This window comes from Mus caroli, unplaced genomic scaffold, assembly GCF_978045245.1.
Source record: "Mus caroli unplaced genomic scaffold, Mus_caroli_1 scaffold_7, whole genome shotgun sequence".
Classification (NCBI taxonomy): Eukaryota; Metazoa; Chordata; class Mammalia; order Rodentia; family Muridae; genus Mus; species Mus caroli.
In genome coordinates, this window is record NW_028227262.1 from 62,893,227 (window position 1) to 62,917,947 (window position 24,721).

At 39.9% G+C, this 24,721-nt stretch overlaps 1 protein-coding gene and 1 non-coding gene across 8 annotated transcripts in view; both read right to left on the reverse strand.

Moving 5' to 3' along the window:
* Window positions 1-20,653, reverse strand: part of Tia1 (TIA1 cytotoxic granule associated RNA binding protein) — a 29,342-nt gene extending 8,689 nt beyond the window's left edge. Inside the window, exons 1-7 of one of the 7 annotated variants that reach the window (XR_015047606.1) lie at window positions 20,332-20,653; window positions 10,687-10,783; window positions 8,145-8,243; window positions 5,597-5,651; window positions 5,396-5,428; window positions 4,115-4,202; window positions 672-737 (exon numbers count right to left, since the gene is read on the reverse strand). Coding sequence is in view for 4 of the 7 variants with exons in the window: in XM_085840414.1 (XP_085696540.1) it covers window positions 701-737; window positions 4,115-4,202; window positions 5,396-5,428; window positions 5,597-5,651; window positions 8,145-8,243; window positions 10,687-10,783; window positions 20,332-20,357 (435 nt within the window). In the remaining 3 variants the exon portion in view is untranslated. Of the gene's footprint in view, window positions 2,227-4,114; window positions 5,239-5,395; window positions 5,429-5,596; window positions 5,652-8,144; window positions 8,244-10,686; window positions 10,784-20,331 lie in introns of those variants that run through there. The other 6 variants (XM_085840414.1, XM_021164411.3, XM_021164413.3 and 3 more) reach the window with 6 other exon arrangements.
* Window positions 20,654-20,898: 245 nt separating this feature from the next.
* Window positions 20,899-20,969, reverse strand: Trnag-ccc (transfer RNA glycine (anticodon CCC)). The gene has a single exon. It is a non-coding gene; the product is annotated as a tRNA-Gly (tRNA).
* Window positions 20,970-24,721: the final 3,752 nt, after the last annotated feature.

The window sequence follows — 24,721 nt, forward strand, 5'->3', positions numbered from 1 at the left end:
CAGAAGCCACCAGAAATTGAGTTTTGTAAACCGTCCTCTGGGCATAAAATGAGAGCCAAATACAATTCACTTTTACATTTCACCTTCACTAACAGTAAACCGTTAATAAAAGTTCACCTTTTATTCTAATAAACGTATTTATTGGCTAATGAGGGTTAATTTTATAGACATGCAAATCAATGTCTTAAATATAAATCTATATTATAAAGAGAGTTTTCCATTTCAAAATGTTTTATGAACATCTAAATATTAAGCATGGTGAAAGCAGACGTTCCTATGAAGCACTTAGCAATTACAAAGTTCTTAGCTACTTTGGCTTTCTTTAACCATGCAATTTATTTACTAATCGGCACCATATGTTTGTTACATAGTCGTTTAAAAAATTAAAATACAAAATTGAAAACTAAAGGATTAAAAAGCTGTATATATTCCCTAGGCTAATTACTTCATTTTCTCAGATGAATATACACCCACATTCTGGGCTAGTGTAAATTTTGAGAACTTGACATTTTTAGAAATGCTAAATCATCGAAGGATACACAAACACATTTTACTTTTAAACTAAGATTTTTATACTGAATTTCTTAACAGCATTTATATTAAGATTGATTGGAAACTACAAGATATGAAACAAAGTTTTAAAAAGTCAGAAAGTAAAAAAGCACGCCAACATTTATCCACTGTGAACCGTAGCTTGTAGTTAGCCAGGGCAATTCTGTCCATTCTTCAGAGACACTCTGCAAAATAACCAGAGCCCTATTATTTGAGATTGAGTAAAAACCCAGCCACGATAGCTAAAACTCCATACCTCAAAAACAACTGGACTCAAACTGTGTTTCACAGGCAATCTATTTTAAATCAGCCTAGTATATGTCACAATGCTTGTTCTCTCAAGACACATGAACAAAACAGGCATGTTTACCACAAGAACCCAAGTCAGAAAGCCATGCAAGGTAATTGTAAGTATACACAAGCATATTTTAGATCAGTTTAGAAGTGATTTATTAAGTGTAATAAAAAAGATTCTGATGATTAGGTAAAGCTACTATAAGTCATTTCTCAGTAACTATTACCTACATGGCACACATGCATTTAATTTGGTAGTTGACTTATTCCTGTATCAAACTTTGCTATATGACCCTGAACTCAAGAAACAGAAAGGGTTTAAGCTATATCATTTAGGGAAAATATTTTTATTTTCATATTAAATATTTAATAGATCACCATTTACCCCACACCTTCTATAAATTAAGCATGGTGTAAACCACCTATAGAGACATCTGCTGTAGAGACCTTTCAACACTGCTACCAGCCTGTCTCCTTAAGACAAGAAACAACCACACAAACAAAAATAGAAACATGCTATGTGTTACCAATTGTCAAATAGTTCTTTTACATTTAGGAAAGCTAACTACCAATATAAGCTAACATTCAAACACATATTAACTCAACGACAAGGTTTTATCAAGAAAAGAATTAATATGCTAACAATTGTGAATCCATAAGAAAACCCAAATGCTGGGGATAGGGCCATGGCTCAGCAGAGAGCGTGCTATCATGCAAAGTGAAAGGACCTAAGTTCAGATCTCCAGCACCCACATAAATGCCAGGACAGTAAGTATGCGTGCGGAGCAGAGGTAGGGATACTCAGGGTAAGCCAGCTAGACTAATAGAACTGGTAAGCTCTAGGTTCTAGTGAGAAACTCTGCCTCAGTGTATTAGGTGGAAAGTAACGGATTAAAATATTTCATATCAATCGCTTGTCTAAGAGGAGCACACATACGCTCACACATATAAAAAACACATACACAAACATGTAAAAGAAACTAGACTAAAAATATGATGTAGTTATATTAACAAGAAGACAAGTTTATAACTAAAAGACATGAAACTGCTAAGTCTGAATGTCATTTAATTTTACCTATTTCTCTTACCTTCTGGGTTTACAGGTGTGAGCCACTGCCCTGTGACCTTTCTAAGCTCTTTTGTTCTAATCTTACTGATGGAGGCCCTTTCTAAAAGTATTTGCTAAGGAATTATATTCTTTATTTTTATTTTATTTTATTGAGACAGAATTTATTCTGTGGAGCCCTGGCTACCCTGGAATTCATTCTGTAGACCAGGCTGGCCTCAAACTCAAGAGCTCCACCTGCCTTTGCCTCCTAAGTGATGGGATTAAAGATGTATGCCACCACCTGTGGCTTTTTTTTTTTTTTTTTTTTGTAAAACATTTAGTGTGTGTGTGTGTGTGTGTAGGTCAGAGGACAATTTTTTTTCTTTTTTCTTTTTCTTTTTTTTTAAAGATTTATTTATTTTATGTATATGAGTACACTGTAGTTGTTTTCAGACACCCAGCAGAAGGCGTCAGATCCCACTACAGATGGTTGTAAGCCACCATGTGGTTGCTGGGATTTGAACTCAGAATCTCTGGAAGAGCAATCAGTGCTCTTAACCGCTGAGCCATCTCTCCAGCCCCAGAGGACAAATTTTAGGAGTTAATTCTCTCCTACCATATGCAATTTGGGGACTGAAGTCAGGTCATCAGGTTTGGTAGCAGCACCTTATCTGCTGAGCCACTCTAGTAGCCCTTCAATCACTATTAGCCACTCCTTATCTAAATCTTTTTTTTTTTTTAATTAGGTATTTTCCTCAATTACATTTCCAATGCTATCCAAAAAGTCCCCAATACACTCCCCCCCCCCCAGAACTTATTCTTTTTTTTTTTTTAAGGTTTATTTATTTTTATCCTTACAGATGGTTGTGAGCCACCATGTGGTTGCTGGGATTTGAACTCTGGACCTTTGGAAGAGCAGTCGGGTGCTCTTACCCACTGAGCCATCTCACCAGCTCCTTATCTAAATCTTAATCTAAAATTCTATTAGAAAAGGTTAATTCAATAAAAATTAAAAATCCACCAGAGTGGTGACTTTATTTGTTCACACTATCAGAAGGGGTTGTTTTCTTCCTAATGCCTTGGAAGTATCTGCCCTGAAGTATCAGTCGATGCTTACTTCTTTCTAAAATGACTCACACAGAAAGCAGCACACAGATCAGAACTTGTGTCTTCTGTGACTGAAGACAGGATGAAACTGACCAAGATTCTCTACACCAAACTGAAAACACACAAGATTCTGCAGAGCGGAACCCTCACAGCTTGAGAGGCAAAGTTGGTCAGACGTGCCTAGTCTAGATGCTTGAAAGAAACCAACCACTAGTGAAATCCTAACACAGGTTATAAAAACAATCAAGAAATTAAAGCCTCACGATTTTCTTAGCCAGTTCTCTCAAAGGAAAATGTCATGTAACAGAAGAGTCCATCTGTAAGCTGCCCTACCCTCACGGTGATTCTCCACCAGCCAACTGTAACTCTCCACTGAAAACTCACACAATGCTGCGTATATACTTCTCAATCCCCTCACCTTTACCTGCTGCTCTGTTCAAACCAGCTAGAGATAGAATTCCTTTTGTTTTGTTTTAGTGATACAATAACAAAGGAATTAGAAACCCTTCAATACTTTCCCTAAACTCAGCAACTGATCCTGCGTCAGTCCTGAAATGGCTTATTATTCTTACTGTGATAAAGTTCTCCTATGATAACTCCTGCCCTGAATAAATACTGACAAAGGGCCTAAAGTGCATGGTTACTAGCAAATTTAATGGAGACAGTATTTTATAATATAGTACAAAACACTACTGTTACGTTTTTAAAAGGGAAGAGGGGTTAAATGCCAAGGAAGGAATATTTAACATCTGTTTTTTTCAATCTAAACTGTTCAGGTTTTGTGTTGTTAAATTAACATAAACTGCATGGAATCATACAAGCGCCTGAATAAGACCTTCAATCACAGCACAGCACCTCCAGGAGGTTGAACTGTGTATGGCAGCAGTCTGAGGAAGTATTTCTGACTGAGCAAGGTCTAAGGTTTCTGAAGACCATTACTCATTAGTGGGACTGCACTTGCTTTCAGACTCTTGGATGATCTCTAAACAATGGAATATGCTATATTTAAAGTGTTAAAATTAAGGTTCACAGTCATAACAAAGTTATAGTTATTATTACATAAACAAAAAAATCACTGCTAATTAAGTGTTATATTTATCTTTTGCTACTTACGAAATTCTTCCAAATGGTGCAAAAGCTGCTTTGATGTCTTCGGTTGTGATTTCTGGACTGAGGTCACCAACAAACACATGGAAATGATCTTACAAAGGAAGGAAGGAGGGGAGTGAAAAGAAAAATACAACTTCAGAACTTAAATACGACAACTGACCCAATAAAGTATTCTTAAAATAATGCACAGACTATATAATTAGGTATAAATAAAATACTATCCTCGCTATAAAATCCTATCAATCTTAAACATAACAAATCAAAGTTAACCACACAGTAGTCTTCTAAAAGCACTGAAGCTGCCAGAAGCTGGCAGTCACTGTCTATTTACAGTCATTACAATAATTATAAGGGTCTAGGAAACAAACTACTAACATAAAAACTTTCAGTTCTGTAAAAAAAAAAAAGTAAAACTTAGTCATTCTAACAGTAATTATTTAATGTTACTCATTTTATTACTACATCTAGGCTTTATAAATTACAATTAACTAGTTGTACTGAGAGTTATGAAGACTTAGATTTGCCTTATTTAAGGCACCTTACTGAAGCTAGCTACATGAAATACTTGGTTTAGCCATTATTTTGTGAAGAACAATCAAAGAAATACCTTGCATTGCAACAGTTTGATGTTAAAGTATTTGACAGTTTTCTCAAAAGCCAACAGTTTTGGTTGCCCAGACATTACACCATTCAGTTTATGTGAATCCATGTGCAAGTGAGCTCAGACTGAAGGCAACAGAAGGAAAACAGTAATCCCTTCACTTTACATCGGCACCATGAAAAAGCATTGGAGAGAATAACCATCCCATCCGTGCAGCTTTGGAAAGCCAACCTTGCTGAGGAACTTTACAATGAACACAGACATCAACTTTGACAAAGTAGATTTGGAAAGAGAAGTTACCCCTACTTGCAGGCCTTAAGCAACACCCTGGGTTGCTCTTCCGGAAACACTGTTTCAGGAGCAACTTGAGCACTGGAAGATCTGGGTATGAAGCCCAGGTGACCTCAGGGAAGTAGGGGATCTTGCCCTTTAGGTGGTGAAAGTATTTCTAAGGCATCAGCTGCTACCAAGGGGGACAGAGAGCTTGAACTAGCAACAAAGTCGTGGGCAAGCCACACTTGGTCAACAATGGGAAGAAGGAAAAAAATATTGCCAGAAACAAATAAAAATACTATATATTTCCGCCCCGCTCCCCCCAACCAATATCAAATTAAAAAACTTGAGGTGGTTAGTGAATACCCTTTCAAGAGAGTTCATTTTTATGTTTAAGAAGATACAATTACCTTGTGAACGCTGTGTGCTGACAACGGTACTACCTGATGACAAAGATTAGATTTGTTCTTAAATTTATTAACACAAACACATTCAATCATATCAGGATAACGATCAAAATATTACTGCAAACATGTATGATGTTATATGCTTTACAACAGAACTATGGGGTATAAGACAACAAACGCCCACAGGGCATCAAATGTACTTACTGCTTGTATCCTTCTTTTGACTGCTAGGGGTTGTTGCCCAATTCACTTTCACTTCCTAAAAAAAATATATATATATATATATATATTCCATAAAGATAAAGCTCAAAATCACATTTTCCTGCAACACAGCAGAGAGAGATGGTGCAGGGGACACCTGTGCTCATCACAGTTTCAACATTCTTCTTTTGGCCTAGTGTGACTAATTATAACTTGTAAGTACAGATCTTTCTGTTCTTTTTAAAGATTTATTTTATTTATGTGTATAGGTGGTTTGCCTTAATTTATGTCTATGCACATTTGTACTGACTACCAGATATACACACCTGTAGAGAAGCCAAAGAGGGCAATGGATCCCCAGGAACTGGAGTTATAGATGACTGTGAGCTATCATGTGGGTGCTGGGAATCACATCTAGACCCTCTGGATTAGCATCAAATGTGTTCTTCATCACTGAGCTCTCCATATAGCCAATGTTTTTCATCCTTTCTTTTTTGGGGGGAGTAGGCTAGGTCTGGGGATTAAACCTAAAGCCTCACAAATACTACACAAGCAAGCAGTCTACTACTGAGCAGCATTTTTGGCTCTGCTCCTTTCTGCATAATACTCTAAGATGAGTCACCAACTCAGTCAGGCTAAGTATCAATTCACTCTATAGCCTAGGCAAGCCTTGAACTAGCAATTCTCTTGCCTAAGAATGTAGGTCCAGCTAATTTAGGTGTATTTGACAAATCCTAATCTCTGCACATTTCTGCTAATGTACAAATAACTTTTTTTAACTTTTTAGTTCTGTTTTGTCTTTTTATTTTTTTGAGACATGGTCTCATTATGTAGCTCTTACTGTCGTGAAACTCACTGTGTGGACCAGGCTGGCTTCCAACTCACTGAGACCTACCTGCCTCTGCCTCCCCAATCTTCGACTAAAGGTGTGCACCACTTGTTTGTTTGTTTTTCTGTTTGGTTTCATTTTTTGTTGTTTTTGAGACAGGGTTTCTCTGTGCAGTCCTATAATTCCCTCTATAGACCAGGTTGGCCTTAAACTCAAGAGATCCACCTGCCTCTGCTTCCCTAGTGCTGGATTAAAGGCGTGCACCACCACTCCAAGCCACAATTTAAAGTTCATTTCCCCTTGGTTCCTCTCCAATAGTTTTCCATATTACTGTTATGTTTCATCCAAATTTGAGTAGTTCCATAACTATCTGGTATTTAGCATATGCACAGCACCATGGGGAAAAGGAGTTAACATAGGTCTCCAGTTTTTAGAGGCTTTAGCCTAATTTGTTCGTTTCTTTCTTTCCTTCTCTCATTCATTCTAGACTCTGTAGTGTTGGCTGGCCTTGAACTCATAGAAATCTGCCTTCTTCTGCTTCCTGACTGTTTTGATTAAAAGGCTAGGCCCCATACCTCACTTGGCCATGAAGGGCAAGCTGGCCCTGAGAGCCAGCCCTGAACATGTGAGTCAGTCCTGACTTTTGGCTATAAGCAGGAGATCTGGCCTTGCCCCTCAACCAGGCCAAGCTGAAGAGCTGGCCCTGCTGGTCCTGGTAAAGGAGAGTTGGCAGGCTGAACAACACAGCCACCACTAGGCTCAGACCAGGGCCTTGAGTTGGCCCATTCCAACATCTATCCCATCTATGAACTGCTGGAGGACAGGAAGGGGCTGGGCCTGTAGAACCAAAGTTGTAGGATCTCTAAAACAGGATATCCTAGAGGAGTCCTAGTGAGGATCCAGGATTGATAGTGTAGCAGAAGCCAGAGGCCTCGGACCATACCAATGACTCACTGTAATGAACATTTGCAAGTAAAGCTGTGTGGGCAAAAGGGTGACACTGTGTGACATAGCACAGCTTCCATGACACTGTGAGATGTACCATAGCTTCCATAGCGAGGTTTCTTTTCTTTTAATGTTGCTGTTTTGTTTTGCTGTTTTGGGGGTAAAGCTCCAAGGGTAGAAGGGATGTGGAGGGATGGGGTGTGAGTAGGATTAGGGCACATGATATGAAATTTTACAAAGAATCAAAAACAATGTATGTGCCACTATGCTGAGCTCCTCTTTTTAAATTTTCTATTTACTTATGTATGGGTGTTTTGCCTACATGTACATCTGTGCATCATGTGTGTGCAGTATCCTCAAAGGCAAGAAGAAAACATAACATCCCCTATGACCAGTGGTACAGATAATTGTGAGTTACCATGCAGGTGGCAAAGGCTCAAACCAGGTCCTCTGGAATAGCCAATGTTCTTAACGCCAAGCCATCTCTCCAGCCAAATTTTACCTTTTTAATACAAATACAAATGTGACCCTTTGCCACAAAGGAAATATAATGGTTCTAAAACAGATACACGGTAAAATCCAATTTAAAACTTTCTATTTCAAGACTTGGGTATGTAGCTTTGTTGTAGAGTGCTGTTTGAAGCCCTAGTTCACCCCACACACTGCATAAGGTTGGGTGTGGTGGCATACACTAGTAGATCCACCTGGGAGGCAGAAGGAAGATGATGAAGAAAACTGTTCTCCAGCGCGTCACCTTCTCTAACTCTGACAGCTTACCTTACCCATTATCTTCCGCCCATTCATGGCAGCCAGGGCTGCAGCTGCATGACGGTGCTCATGGAACTCCACAAAACAGTATGGGTCATTTCCTGCTGTCTATTGAACAAGAAATTCACAAGTCAGTTTTGGGCTTTACTCTCCCATTTGAAATAAAAATGTCCCCTTTGTCACATAAACTTCTACAGTTAGCAAGGCATGGAGAATGACCTGCTCATTCCATATGTACATTTTCAGATAAAAATAAATAAATACCAGAACCAGGTGATGGTAGCACAGACCTTTAATCCCAGCACTATGGAGGCTGGAAGTTCTTTGAGTTTGAGGCCTGTCTGGTCTACATAGTGAGTTCCAGGACAGCCAAGGCTACACAGAGAAACCCTGTCTCGAAAAACAAACAAACCAAAAACTAAAAACTAAAAACAAGGAAATACCAAGTATGATTATTTCATATCTCCCTTTTTGTTTGTTCTTGCAGTGCTATGTCAGACCCAGAGCCTTAGAGCCACTGTATCAATGCTCTTCCATAAGGTGCACTTCCACCCTCTATATTACTTTTTATTACTACAAACTCAAGACATCTTGCTGTTTCTAATTTGCGGAACAATAGAAAATCTTAAGTAAACTTTTCCAGACTAAACTAGGCTCTGGGCACTAACAGGTTCTGATACTATCTACACTATGTTTTAGAATGCGAACTTCTGGTACAGATTCTTTGCCTATTGAGAAGAATTTTAAAATTTCCTCCCTTGGGAGCTCGAGAGTTGGCTCAGAGGTTAAGAGTACTTGTTGCTCTTACAGAGGACCGATGTTTGTTCCCCTGCACTTATACAGTGGCTCAGGAACATCCATAAACTGCAGTGTAAGGGATCTAACACCATATTCTCACTTCCTTGGGCAGGAGGCATGAAAACACTCATATGAAATAAAAGATTTCAATCTGAGAGAAAAAAGTCTCTATCCAGCCGGGCATGGTGGCGCATGCCTTTAATCCCAGCACTTGGGAGGCAGAGGCAGGTGGATTTCTGAGTTCGAGGCCAGCCTGGTCTACAGAGTGAGTTCCAGCCTGGTCTACAAAGTAAGTTCCAGGACAGCCAGGGCTACACAGAGAAACCCTGTCTCAAAAAAACCAAAAAAAAAAAAAAAAACCAAACCTCTCTATCTGTAATCCCAGGATCAGGGATGCTGACATCTTTGGTGAAGTCTAAAGCCAGTCTGGATACTTAGTAAGATCTCTCAAAAGACAAAAAAAAAAAAAAAAAAAAACAAAAAACAAAAAACAAAAAACCCTTCTTTTCTGCTGGTGACTGGGATACAATAAACAAAACCTGGACTTTTCTCCCCCTAGTGCTGGAGCCCAAAATCCAGGGCCTTGTGCATGCTAAGGAAGCAATCTATCACTGAGGAAAACTTCAGCATAAAGCAAAATATTGTTTGTTTATGTATTTATTGACAGTTTTTCTATTGCGCCTTGGGCAGTCTAGAACTTACTATGGTAATCAGAGTGGCCCCCAACCTGCAGTGATCCTCTGTTCCCTGAGTTCTGAGATTATAGGCATGCACTATGACACCTGGCTTCAAGATATTTTATGATAAATTAAAGCAGAAAATACATCTAATAATCTGGACTTAAAAGTGCAGAATAATAAATGACTTTACAATGCATGTATTTCATTCTAAGACTTTTTAAGAATTATTAAAGGAAACTAATTCAAAATTCAGAACATAGAGATAGGCATAGAATTCAGTAAACACACTTGTATTCTAGAATAATTGAGATTCTGCGGGCCGATAGCATATCTATCATTCTTTTACTCAAAAGTCAGAACAGTTCAAGTTTCAGGGCAGTCTGAATTAACTACATAGACCATCCCTCAAAAAACAAATAAATAAACAAACAGATAATTCCCAGGCTGTGGTGGCCTATCAGCACTTGAGAAGCTAAGTCAGGAAGACAATAGCTTACATAGCAAGTTCCAAGTCATCTTGGATTACAGTGTAAGACCCTGTCTACTATGTATACACAAGGAACCACCAATGTTGACGTCTGGCCTCTACATACATATCCATTCACCTGCTCACATGTACAATTAACTTTGTTTTAAAAGCTCATTACTATTTGTAGTTAACACCAACCAAATGAATAAGTTTTCTACACATTAAAGTCTGAAAGGCATTCAAGAAAACCTTTAAAAATGAAGCTAAAAATGTATTTCATTATATATTTTTTCATTATAAGTCTACCCCAATTCCCAATCTAATAAGTGAACTTATAGATCATTCAGCCAATTAACACTACATGTAAAACAATTCTGATGCCTCAATAGAACCTAGAAGAGTGCATACAGACACACACACCATTCACTTAGCAAAAGAAACTTGGTTGCCTACTAAACAGGTTAATTACAAATTCACTAAGATCCCCAGGAATCTAGACATTAATGAAGAAGTTCTGCAGTAATGACAGCTTTCATTAGTAATGTGAAGGAAGGAAGGAAGGAAGGAAGGAAGGAAGAGCAGTGACCGAGTGAAATACCCTTACATCCATAATCATTTTGCAGTTTTTACAAGGTCCAATCTGGCTAAAGAGCTGGAGGATGAGAGCTTCTGTCACATCTCGAGAAAGGTTACCGACGTATCTGGAACAGAGGGAAACAAACAATTTACCATTTTAGATTTATTTATGGCTAAGCATGGTGCCTCAGACCTGTAATCCCAACCTGCACGGGTTCAAGGCCAGTCTAGTCCACATACTGAATTCTAAGCCAGTTATGGTTACAGAGTGAGCTCCTGTTCCAGGAGTGAAAAATCTTTTGTTGAATTTTGCTTGTTGAAAAATAAATTTTGGGAGCAGCCAAAGACATATCTTTGACTCTTTCAAGATAAAACAGGTACCTCTACATGCCCACAAAATGTAAACATGGTTTCTTTTTTCCTAGTGTTCAGGACAGAGCCACTGAGACCATGAGGATGCTGGAGGAAGAAGGCAAGGCAGAAGCACTGAGAAGTAACACTAAGGAGTGGGTAGAAAAGATGGACTTGGAAGGAGACCATGTATCTAATGGCAATTTGGTCATGCTGGAGCTGACTACTCAAAAAATGAGACCTACAAGAGGAAAGTGAAGCACTTTCCAAGCCTTTTGAGCAGGAGTTCAGGAAAGTTGAGATACTAAGCCTTAGGGACCAAGGGGCCCCTCTTTGCCAAAATATCTGAAATTCATGTCTACACAATTTGAGGTCAGTCTGGGATACGCAAAATCTTGCTTCAGAGAGGGAGGAAGAGAGGAAGAAAAAAAGAGAGTAAGGGAGAGGAGGAGGCAGGCAGCCAGATGTATTGGCACATGCCTGTAATCTCAGCTCTTATGAGGCTGAGGTGTTCAAAGCCAGTATGGAACACATAAGAAAACACTGTCTCAAATGTGGGGACAGGGAGAGCAATGAAATCAAAGGGCAGATCTTCCTTATGCAAACAGCATGTGGACTGAACCAATTTATCTCAATAAATTTAGTTGCTAAAGTTGCCCTCAAATTTTTATAAACAATGCTGTTTGCTCTTTCAAGTCTATTAGCTGAACAAATACTAGTTCTCAAGAGAAAGCACAAACAAATGTGCAATCTGCAGATCCTTCCTGTGCCGGAGCAAAAAAGTAAGAACATCTTTGTACTTTAAAATGTTTGGCTTTCTTTTCTATGTTTTTTTTTTCCCTTAAGATAGGATTATGATAATGTGGACCATGGTGTTCTCAAGCTGCCATTAATTCTGCCTCAGTCTTCTGTGTGCTAGCTTACAGATATGCCCTATCATATCTGGCCTTTAATGAAAGAATTTATAGTCTATATCTTGTCTTATTTTTACTTAGAACTGTTTCCTTAAGCCAGATTTAACAGCACAGATCTGCAATCCTAGCACTAATGAGGCTGAGGCAAGAGAACAGTGAGAAAAGGGCAGGCTGGGCTACTCAGTGAGACCCTGAAAAGGAAAAACAAAAGAAACAAAGCCTGAAGAAAACACAGCTGGCAGCATATAAGCAACAACAGGAGCAGTGCTGAGGTGCCTGACCCCTGGAAGATGTGGAGTACTATCTATTCAGGGATGGGATGAGGCAGACTATCATTTGATTCTGAATGTGGGCTAAAAGTTGTCTCTTTCCAAAATATTTTCTAAGCAAAGTTCCACACGCTTCCTGCAGAAAGCTCTGTGTGTGTGTGTGTGTGTGTGTGTGTGTGTGTTAGACAGGGTCTCTATATATAGCCCTAGCTGTCCTGGAACTTAAGCTGTCCTCAAACTCACAGGAGATCTGTCTGCCTCTGCTTCCAAGTGGTGGAAGTTTAAACACGACCCTAGCATTTTTGAGACTGTATCACATGTTGACCCTGGGTTGGTTTTGCTGTAACAACTAAGTCTACTAATCTTTTCCCAAGACAGTGCTCTTATGACTTTACAGCCTTTCACGAGGACTCACTTCTTTTGATTTTTTGAAATGAGGGTTTGCTAGATAGTTCAGACTAGTCTGGAACTCCTAATCTTCCTACTTCCACCTCTGAAATGCTGGAGTTACACACACACATAAAGGACTAACCTCTTTTTTTGTTTTTGTTTTTGGAGACAGGGTTTCTCTGTATCCCTGGCTGTCCTGGAACTCACTTTGTAGACTAGGCTGGCCTCGAACTCAGAAATCTACCTGCCTCTGCCTTCCAAGTGCTGGGATTAAAGGCGTGTGCCACCACACCCGGCACAAGGACTCACCTCTTGAAGGGTCTACAATCTCCTAACACAATCATACAAGGGTTCAAGCTTCTGGGGCCTGCACTTTTTTGGAAGAGGAACCCCACAATCATCCATCCATCTACCTACCTATTTACACACACAGAAATACACACACACACACACTTGGGTAAACGAATACATTAGGTAACACTGTATCTGGAGCTGAAGATCTAACCAAGCTGGGAAAGGCACTACTAGAACCCCTGCTTTTGAGTGTTACCAATACATACAACATGCATATGCATACACATCAGTGTATGAATATAACCTCAAGATGAAAGCATATTATGGTTACCTAAGAGAATGTTCTTGCTCTTATATACAATATTTGAGATTGAAGTGTCACCATTTTGAACTAAGACACTTTAGTGAAAAAGGAAAGATGGAAGGAAGGAGACAGAAAAAGAGACTGAAACACACACACACACACAGAGAGAGAGAGAGAGAGAACAAAAACAATGGCTGGTTGACTATGGCAGCACATGCCAATAATTCTAGAACTTCAAAGCTAGCCTGAGCTATACAAAGACTGATTTCAAAAAACCAAACCTGAGCTAGCAAGAAGGCTCAGTGAGTTATGGCACTTGACATAAAGTCTGACCACCCGAGTTTGAGTCCTGGAACCCACATGAAGAACAGATCCAACCCAGTTTGCTTTGACACCCCCCCCCAACACATCACACACCAAATATATAAATGAATGCAATCTAAAAATGTAAAAACCAACCAACCAACCAACCGACCAAAAACCCACATGGAAATATAAATAATGTACAGCTGGCTAAATGGGAACTAACTGGTAATTCCACAGGAAAGGCAGCTAGTTTTCAGTATACCTTTCCTATAATTTTTCTGTAGCTTTTCTAAATGATTAACAAGCTAGATTTGACTGTAAGGGCACTAACACTACTAGTGACAACAGGCCAGCTCTGTCAGGACAGAGTTCTGTCAATGTGCCACAGCTGAAGCTAGGATGTGCTAGGCAAGCAACTTTATCCCCTGAGCCATATGGAATTTTGAAGTGGAAAGCTAAGTTTTCAGGTAGTTGTAAAAATCAATATGGTATAGGAACACTTCTGTAAACCCATCATTTGGGAGGCAGGGGTAGAAAGATCAGAGTTCAGGGACAACAACTGCTATAAGAGACCCTGTCTCAACATTCCCCACTCCCGTCTAAAATCGAAGTTATGAAAATGGAATCCAAAAACTCTTGAAATATTCATTTTTATTTATACAGCTCTAGATAGTTAACTTACAAAAGAATTTACAAAGCAGAACATTAAACTGAACTTGTCTCTTGGTACATTATATTAAAATATTTTATTTTATAATGGAAAACCTGAAAATGTGAGGGAAAAGCATGAAGTAGATTTTAAACTAATGATAAATTCTTTTTAAGCAGAGATTTTGAAAAATGGGTTAGGTAACTACAGTCTAAAACATTGGTGCTCAGCCTGTGCTTCATGACCCTTTGCTGGCTGGACAACCCTTTCTCAGGGATACAATACCAAATATCCTGAGCATCAGATATTTACGATTCATAACAGTAACAAAATTAGTTATATAGTAGCAAAGAAAATAATTTTACGGTTGGAGGTCACCATAAAATGAGGAACTCATTTCAAGGGTAGCAGCATTAGGAAGGTTAAGAACCACTGGTCTAGAAGAACCCTGACTAGAATATCTCAAGCCCTAACGAGGGGCTAGAGATGGCTCAGAAGTCAAAAGCACTTGTTGCTCTTGCAGAAGACAGGTTCAATTCTCAGAACTCACATGGTAGCTTACAACTCTCTGACAGGCTCTAGCTGCCAGGGACGCAATGTCCTCTTCTGAACTGTGCAGGCCTGCTTGTGTGTGAGTATGTGCACTCAGGCAAAACATTGATACAGAGAGTAAGCAAGTGGAAAAGGGGTTACAAGAGATCAATGATTCCCTCTCCAAGACTTGTGTTTTCATCTTATTAGTTCTTTGTAAATTCTGTATAATTGTTTTAAGACAAGGTCTCTTGTAGCCAAAGCAGGCCTTGAACCTTAAACCTTGGTTGGTTATTTATGCACTGCTGAGGAAGAAAAACAGGGTCTGATACTTTTAATCCTTAGAATGATGCTTGAACACTTGCAGTTTGCTAGAGAATTTTTTATTTTGCCTGATTCCTAAACTTTATGAGAAAATTTTTAGTTTTCTTTCAAGAACTAGAAACATCCAAAGAGATTGATCAGTGGTTACAAGCACTGACTGCTCTTCCAGAGGTCCTGAGTTCAATTCCCTGAAACCACATGGTGGCTCACAACCAAATGGGATCCAATGCCCTCTTCTGGTATGTAAAGACAGCTACAGTGTACTCATATATACATGTATGTATGTATATATATATATGTGTATATATATATATATATATATATATATATATATATATATATATAAAATAAATCTTAAAAACAAAACAAAACCCAACTAGAGAGCTGGGCATGGTGGCACACACCTTTAATCCCAGCATTTTGGAAGCGGAGGCAGTTGGAGGTTAACCTGACCCACAAAGTGAGTCCAGGGACAGCCCTGTCTTGAAAAACCAAAAAAGAAGATAAGAAAAAGAAACCAGAGTGGCACAAGCCTTTAATCTGGGAGGCAGAGACAGGAGAAGCTAGACTGGTCTACACAGGGAGTTTCAGGACAGCAAGGGCTACAAAGTAAGATCTTGTCTTGAAAAACAAGACAAAAACAAATAATAATAATAATAATAATAATAATAAAAACCGTGAGGGTGAGGGCTGGCAAGATGGCTTAGTAGGTAACGATGCTTGCTGCCAAACATCTGAGTTCAATCACTGGAACTCACGTATAAAAGGGGAGAACCTGCTCAAAAGGATGTCCTTTGACTTCCATCTCCCACCCCAAATAAAATGTTACTCCCAACGCTTTGGAGGCTAGGCTCGACCATTATAAGTTTGAGGCAACCTTTCAAACAAAAGTGAGATTTTGTCTCAAAAGGAAAGAAACTGTAGGGTTAGAGAGACGGCTCAGAGGTTAAGAGCACTGACTGTTCTTCCAGAGGTTCTGAGTTCAATTCCCAGAAACCACATGATGGCTCACAACCATCTCTAATGAGATCTGATCCCCTCTTCTGTAATGTCTGAAGACAGCTAGTGTACTTACATATAATAAATAAATAAATACTTTTAAATGGAGATCTTTTTAAAAAAGATTTGTTTGTTTATTTATTATACGTAAGTACACTGTAGCTGTCTTCAGATGCACCAGAAGAGGGTGTCATATCTCATTACAGGTGGTTGTGAGCCACCATGTGGTTGCTGGGAATAGAACTCAGGACCTCTGGAAGAGCAGTCAGTGCTCTTAACTGCCGAGCCATCTCTCCAGCCCAAATAAATAATTCTTTAAAAAAAAAAAAAAAAAGAATAAACAATAAACAAGCACAAGGCCAAGCTAGGCTATATAGTAAGGCACAGTCTCGAGGGGGTTAAAAAAAGAACAAAAAAGAAGTGGAAAAAGACAAGCAAATACAACTAAGTCCAAAAGAGAAAAAGAGATACTATTTCATAGACATTATAAGGTCAAACTGTCTGCAGAGAAGTGGGCGTGGATAAAAATGACAACTACACAGGGGGTAGAAAGAGAAAGCCCAGATCAGCGTTCAGCAATTATTTAGCTGCAGGCTGTTAGTGATGCTATAAAATGGATAGACCTACAATCCTAGCAGCTGTAAAGACCAAACAGTAACTACACAGCTGTCTCAAAAGAACCATCTGCATTTGACAGTAAATTACATAAAAGATGTTCGGGTGGATCTGAGGAAATCCATCAGCTAACACTATGTTTTTCTAGTTTAGTATACAGTTTCTAGTTTACAAATTCAAAGTTTTAAAGTGACCAAAGCCAACTCAGACTTACTATACATATTTTTAATTTTTTTATTATGGACAAATTCAAACTTACACATGGGAAGAATAAAATGTGTACATGACCCAACCATTCACTACCTCTAAACTATACTTTGAATATTCCTGAGAATTATCTTGCTGAATAAACATTTGATTTTTCTTACAATATATATATATATATATATATATTTTTTAAAGATGTATTTATTTATTACATGTAAGTACACTGTAGCTGTCTTCAGACACACCAGAAGAGGGAGTCAGATCTTGTTACGGATGGTTGTGAGCCACCATGTGGTTGTTGGGATTTGAACTAAGGACCCATGTGGTTGTTGGGATTTGAACTAAGGACCTTTGGAAGAACAGTCGGGTGCTCTTACCTGCTGAGCCATCTCACCAGCCCCCTTACAATATATTTTAAAAGTATTGCTGACAATCTCTAACTTAACAAGGTGTCATGGCTGAAAACTAAGCTTATGAAGCAGCTGCCTCGGAGTTACTAGGAACACAGGTGAGGTAAACCAGGCTACTCTCAAAGGGACAGCTTGACTTCTTCAACTGTACCAGATTTTTAAAACAAGTGTGATACTTCCCATGGACCAGACTGTGGCTAAGAATACACATTAAAACAGAAAACCCTGGCTTCCAGGATCACTAACGTGAGCACTTAAAACTTAAAAACACTGTTGGGAACATTTTTAGAGTTAGTACCTACCAAGATTTAATCAGTACTGGCTGAGTGGAAGGATGGAAGCTTTGACAGAAGGGGTGGAGCACCAGGGGAGGGATAATGGGGAACTTTAAATCACAGACACTTTCAGAAGGAAACTCTTGAATGGGATGCTTTACTGAAAGGCGTCAAGAAAAAGTAGGCACTGCTGTAACAGGTAACAAAATTGCAGGGTTGTTTTGGGTCTTTCTCTTTTTCCATGGCTGTCCTGGAATTCACTCTGTACCAGAAACTGGCCTCTAACTCAGAAATCCGTCTGCCTCTGCCTTACAAGTTGCTGAAATTAAAGACGAGTGAGACAAGAATTTTTTTTTATTAAAGTATATGATTTTGAGTCAGTTGTTGGAACATTAAGCTTAGCTTTCCTTTGGTTATAAAATGCCTTTCCCTTAGTGATAATAAGGACTAAGCGAGCATGGTAAGCATCTGACACCCACTAAGGATTTACCCAACTTCCCAGGGATGAATCCACTCCAGTCAGTACTTTCCTGGTCTCAATATAGTGCTATTTAAATGCCTGCTTTGGAAATGATAACATGTCCTTATTGCATATTTCCACGTACATACTAAAATGGTAATGTTATCATCCATATATTTCTGCAAATTTTTAAAATAAAAAAAATATATAAGATTTTTATAGTGTGGCTGGAGATGGCTCAGCAGTTAATAGCACCTGTTCTTGAAGAGGGCCTTGGTTTGATGCCCAGCACCCACATGGCTCACAACCATCTGACTCCAGTTCCAGGAGATCCAATGTCTTCTGACTTCTGAAGGCAGATGCACACATGCAGGCAAAATACTCTTACAACAGAAATGAAGCTTTAAAAAGTTTTCAAGTATCTTATAAAGACACCAAAAAGCACAGCAGCATGAATTCTAAAATGTGTAAGGTGAAAAAGGGAAAATTTCCAATAAATATGTGTTTAATAGGTTTTAGGGAGTATTTGCCTATAGATACAATCTTTTCAAAAGCAAATGGCCAAGCTCTAAGTATTGCATCCTTACTAAAAAGCTACTTCCAGGTCCCATAAACTAACAAGATATTTAATATATCAAGAGTGTAAATGTGGTGTGGTGGGACAAGTCTGTAATCCTAGCACTTGGGAAACAGAGGAAAGAGAACCTTCACAAATTTGCAAGCCTGCCTAGTATACAAAGGAAGATCCAGGCCAGCCAGGATGGGAGGGAGGGAGAAGAAACAAAAATGCAAACTGGGTAGGCAATATCTGAATCCCAGCACTTGGGACTCAGACAGAACTAACAGTTCTGAGCCAGTATAGGTATAGTTCAAAGATAACCTGGGTTACATATAAGACCCTGTTTCAAAAAAAAAAAAAAAGTAAGTATATTTCACATAATATATTAAAAATAGCAACTTGAAATTTAAATTGGGGCAAAGTGTATGGCACAGACTTTAATCACATTGTTCAGAAGGCAGAGGCAGACAAATCTACTTCCAGGTCCCATAAACTAACAAGATATTTAATATATCAAGAAGAGTGTAAATGTGGTGTGGTGGGACAAGTCTGTAATCCTAGCACTTGGGAAATAGAGGAATTTTAGGCCAATCTGGTCTGTCATAGTGAGTCTGGGACAGCCAGAGATACTTAGGGACACCCTGTCTCAATAAAACAAAACAAACAAAAGAAAAAAAGAAATTGAAAACGGGCGAGGGGGAAAAGAATAATGTACCTATACTTCAGAACAATTTTAATAACTAGAAAATTTCAAAAAGAACCCTAAGTGTACATAGCTCTAAAAGTACCAGGATTCTAAAAATAAAAATAAAAAGCTATGACAGGAAGTAGGTGCAGAGTTAAGGCCCGTGACAGGATACATGTTCATCCTACTTCATTTATAGGAACTATATGCACGATACATCAAGTTGCAATCTTCAAATATACCGGGAGGAAAAAAAAAAAAAAACAATCAAAACCCCACAAATTCTTGAGCTTTTCCTTTTTGCCCTGTGAAACCCAACAAAGGCACAACCGCCTCATCCCGTGCGTTGAAAAACAAAGAATGCAAGGGGAAGTTACATGACAAAGACAATATCCTAGACTCGAGTTACAAAATACTAAAGATGCTTGCTTACACCTGACTGACCACAGTTGCTCCATTAATAAAAATGTCAACCACTAGTAGCAAATGGTGGTAAATATGTTTTAATGAAACCCACTTTCCCTCAGTAGATGCATCCCTCCGAGTGAGTTTTCCATTTTTTAAGACCGGTTTCAACATCCTTGGGTGTCCAGTTAGGTTTTTTGGTCGAGGGTCAGGGGAGTACTACAGAGGGAAAGCCGAAGACCTTCGAGAAAGATGTCTGGCTTTTTTTTTTTTTTTTCTTTCCAGTTCTCAACTGCAAGTATAAAGTTAACCTCAGCCTTCAAGAATTAAAACTGAAAAAATCCTACCAAAAGAAAAGAGAAAGGACGTTCCAGATGGAAATCTGGACAAGATTCATCGAAAAGAGGGGGCGGGGAAAAAAGGACGCAAGCATGGGGCTCCAGGAGGACGTGCGGAGTCCTGAGGAGAGCTTTGAATGAAAAGTCCTTCCTCCAGGTCTGGGGGCCGCGGGTGCAGCCAGCCGAGGGGTGACAGGGGCCGAGCCCCTCTCCCGCCATCGTCCTCTCAGCCCGGCTCGGCTCTAAGCATCCTGGCGTGCGCACGGGAGGGAGGAACCACCACAGCGCGGCGTCCACGGAGAACAATAGGCTGCAGAGAGGCGCAGGGCCGCGGCCTCCCTACGGGGCGACCACCATCCCGCCTCCCTCAACGCTGCTCCAGACTCACAGAGTCTTGGGCATCTCGTCCTCCATGGCTGCTGCGGTCGCGGCGGCACCTCAGGGTCCAGCTCCCTGCCCTTCGCTACCTCCCAAATCCTTGAGGCGGGCTATGGCTGCGGAAGAGCCGGCCTCCTCGCTTGACCGGAGGCTACTTCGCTTTCTTCTTTGGCAGCGATTACACAAAAAAAGGCCCGGCCTACCGCGAACAATGAAACCCCGATCCAAGATGGCGGCAAGCCGGACGCCTAGAAGCCGGCAGCCGAGTGACCCGTGCCGCGCATGCGCACAGCCAGCTAGCATGCTCACCCTCCTGGCAGCCGGGCTTAGGCTTCAAGGCCGGGGTTCACTTGGTGCGCAGCCGCGCTGCCACCAGGCAAGGGATGGCTCAGAGTGCGCAGACGCAATGCCAGTAGTTTAGGGTTTCTGTAGTTTCAGAGCGGAGTGTTTCATTTGTGAATTATATAGTGGAAATTAAAAATCCTTGGGGAGGTTAAAGAAATAAAATAGCAGGTGTTTTTCTAGCAGGAAAAATTTCTGTTTGCACACTACTTATTTAAAGAGAGAACAAAAGGCATGCGCCGCCCGGGAATCGAACCCGGGTCGCAAGAATGGGAATCTTGCATGATACCACTACACCAGCGGCGCTGTTGAGATCCTGAGCCTCCGAAAACTCATAGGAGATATGTTAGTATCTCTGCCTATTGGATTCTTGATTTATGTAAATAAAAATTAAAACGAATTGATACTTGCACTTTTTTTCGTCGCTTTATGAAACGATTCATTCTTTCTCATACCAATGCTGTTGAGTGGCTGTTTGAGAAAAATCTCGACTTTCATTTTTGCTTATTATTTAGAAGTAAGAGTTGTGGTAAGAAAATAATGTCTACTTGACAATAAGCAATACTTTGCGAGCAGGAATCATATTTATGTCTGGATTTCTTTTGTATACCCAATGTAATCGAAAAACAGTTACTGTTGCAAATTGGTGAGAAGAATCTCAGCAGTCAGCCCTTGCTTAGGGTTCAGAGTTATGGCTCTGGAATGTGGTTCCGGTACTTTTTATCCTTTCTTATTACACTTTACATATTATGTAAAGCATTTATTAAAGACGTGAAAGTTTTTATATCCAAGGTCGTTCTTTTACATCAGTGGTCCTCAAGATTCCTAATGTTGCGACCCCTTAATACAGTTCCTGGCATTGTAGTGACCCCAACCATAATAGTACTTTTGTTGCTACTTCATAACTGTAATTTTGTTACTGATATGAATTGTAATGTAAGTACTTTCGGCGATAGAGGGGTGGTCAAGGGGTCGCGACCCACAGGTTGAGAACCAATTATGTACTCTGCCATATTTGGGATTCCCTTCCTCTTTCCTTCTTCCTCCCTCCTTTCCTTCCTTCTTTTCTTTCAACTTTTCTGCTTTTCAAGACAGGGGGTCTCTGTGCAGAACTGGCTGTCCTGGAATTAGCTCTGTAGACTAAGCTAGCTTCAAACTCAAAAGATCCTCTTGCCTCTGCCTCCCTAATGCTGGGATTAAAAGCATGAGCCACCACCACCCCACATTTGGGAGTTCTACTTCTATAATTATCTCTAGAGTACGTCATATTTTCAGATTATATAGAGTCTATATTATAGACAGATAACAAATATTGTCCACACTTCAGAACGCAGAGGTAGGTAGGAAGTTCAGGAGTTCAAAGCCAACCAATGCTATTTAGGGACAAGCGCCTCTCTTCAAACAAACAAACAAACAAACAAACAAAGAAAACAAACAGTAATTTTAAAGAAGAATATGGCAAATGTTTAAATGTTTAAAGTATTTTGAAGCCGGGCGTGGTGGCGCACGCCTTTAATCCCAGCACTCGGGAGGCAGAGGCAAGCGGATTTCCGAGTTCGAGGCCAGCCTGGTCTACAAAGTGAGTTCCAGGACAGCCAGGGCTACACAGAGAAACCCTGTCTCGAAAAACCAAAAAAAAAAAAAAAAAAAAAAAGTATTTTGAACACTCTGGGGGTGGGTGGGAATCTATTTAAAATGGCTTTTAGTTTATCAGCATAGGTGTTCAATGATAACAAGCTTTACCCATTTCCAGCCCAGTGATTGTTCTGACTCTATGGTTTTGCTTTCTGAGTGTTTCATACAAACAGAATCATACACTGTGTGTCTTTTTGAAACAGACCTCTTCTCTTTTTGGTGACAGGGTTTCCAAAAAGTAGTTCTGGCTGTCCTGGAACTCACGTTATAGACCAGGCTGGCCTTGAACTCACAGAGATCTGCCTGCCTCTGTTTCCAGAGTGTTGGGATTAAAGGTATATACCACTGTTTGGCAACTTAAAACAAACAAACAAACACCTACATCTAGGGTGAAATTTTCAGTGCAGATATTCTTATACATTGGTATATTTTTGAGACACCTTGACGTGTAGATGAGGCTTTCCTCGGAGTCCAATCTTCCCGACTTAGCCTCCTAAATGTTGGGATTGCATATATGATCCACCATCACACCAGGCCAAAGCGAGTTCCTTTTTTTTCTTTCTTTCTTTGTTTCCTTCTCTTTTCTTTAATTTTTTTTTCTGTAGGATAGATTCCTAAACATAGAGTTATTGAATTATATATATATTTTTTTTTCTTGGTTTTTCGAGACAGGGTTTCTCTGTGTAGCTCTGGCTGTCCTGGAACTCACTTTGTAGACCAGGCTGGCCTCGAACTCAGAAATCCGCCTGCCTCTGCCTCCCGTATATTTTTGTACAAAGTCATAGTAGGCAAAAATCTTGTCCTTTGTGGGGACTCACACATATAATTCCAGCATCCCTGGATTGAGGTGAGAGGATTATTTTGAATTCATAGCCAGCCTGGGCTATAGTGTAAGATCTTACCTCAAAAATAAAGAAACATAAATAAATTATAGACAACACAAAGCAACAAAGGTGAAAATGTGGCCATCATTCACATCCCCTAAAAGTGGTTCAAAGTCAGATCCTAAGCTGCCCTCCTCTGCTCTGCTCCCTCCATTTTGTCTTATATTGAAGTATTATTAATTTTATTTTGCTTTTGCTAATATAAGAGATGAAAAGTGGTCTCTCTCTCTCTGTCTTCCTCACTCTCCTTCGCTCCCCCTCCCACTTTTGAAACAGTAGCTTGGCTAGCCTGGGGCATGCTATCAGGATCTACCAGGCTAGCCTCGGAATCACAGAGATCCACCTGCCTCTATCTCTGCCACCAAAGTGCTGGGGTTTGTAACGCAGGCATGTGCCTCATTTCTGGCTGCATTTTCTTATGTTTTTTTTTTTTTTTTCAGGATATAAACAACCTAAGAGTCCTAACTTTAGCTATAACAAAATTCAAATTTTGATTAAAATGATGTTTCAAATATTCAATAGCATCTGTCATTTAGCTGACCTCTTCTGATGTTTGGGCATGCCCAGTGTTGGGGTGGTTAGGTTCTAGAAGGGTTTCTGCTCTTTGCCAGAGGCCCTTGAAGGTGGAGTGGCTCTGGCAGAAAACAGCCTCCAGGTGGCGCTCAATCTACACTCTAGCGAAGTATACTTCCAAGGCCCTTAGGTCTTCAGAGCCAGATGTGAGGCTGCACAGAGCCAACAAACAGGCTTTACTAAACTATGGAGGTTTTCTCAGCCGGTCTCAGTTTTGTCATTTCTGTTTGGCGCCTAGGCCACACACCTTCTCCCACAAACACTCATCTCAAAGACATGTGTCATACTGGGAAAAACATCTTAAGAAAAAATGCACAAAGGAAACTGTCCAATCACGTGCTCAAGAAGCTTCTCCGGCAAGTTCGGGAGGACCCCGCCTTCCAAAACTTAGGTTGGGCTTCTTTTTTTCCAGAGGGATACATTTTCTACCATGCAGAACTCTGTGCACCTGTATAGTGTTGCTCAAGTGCAGCAGCCAACTTGCTATTGTAGTTACAAATGTTTGGATGAAAATTTGCAAAAGCTGAAAGATCCTGTCGACTGATAGAGCTCTTTTGCATTTTGGGTAAAAATTAATGACAATCCTAATGATTGCCCTAGTATAAGAAAATACTTATTTGTCCCTAGTTATTAATGTATTTGGTTTTAAAAATTCTCTTGGCTGAGTGTGGTGCTAAATCCCAGCATGGCAGAGGCAGAGGGGCAGAGGCAAGAGGGGCAGAGGCAGAGAGGTAGAGGCAGAGGCAGAGGCAGAGACAGAGGCAGAGGCAGAAGAATCTCTGTGATCAGTGGCAGAACTTTTGTTTTCTGTGTTCTCAAAGACAAACATGGCAGTACACAAACTAATAGAGACACATTTTAATCAGTAAGATACTATTGCAATAGGGGAAATTCCACCAGTTCGAACGTAATTTGTATAGAGGTGGCGGAATATTTTAGGGCAAGAATGAGGTAACAGGGAAGGAG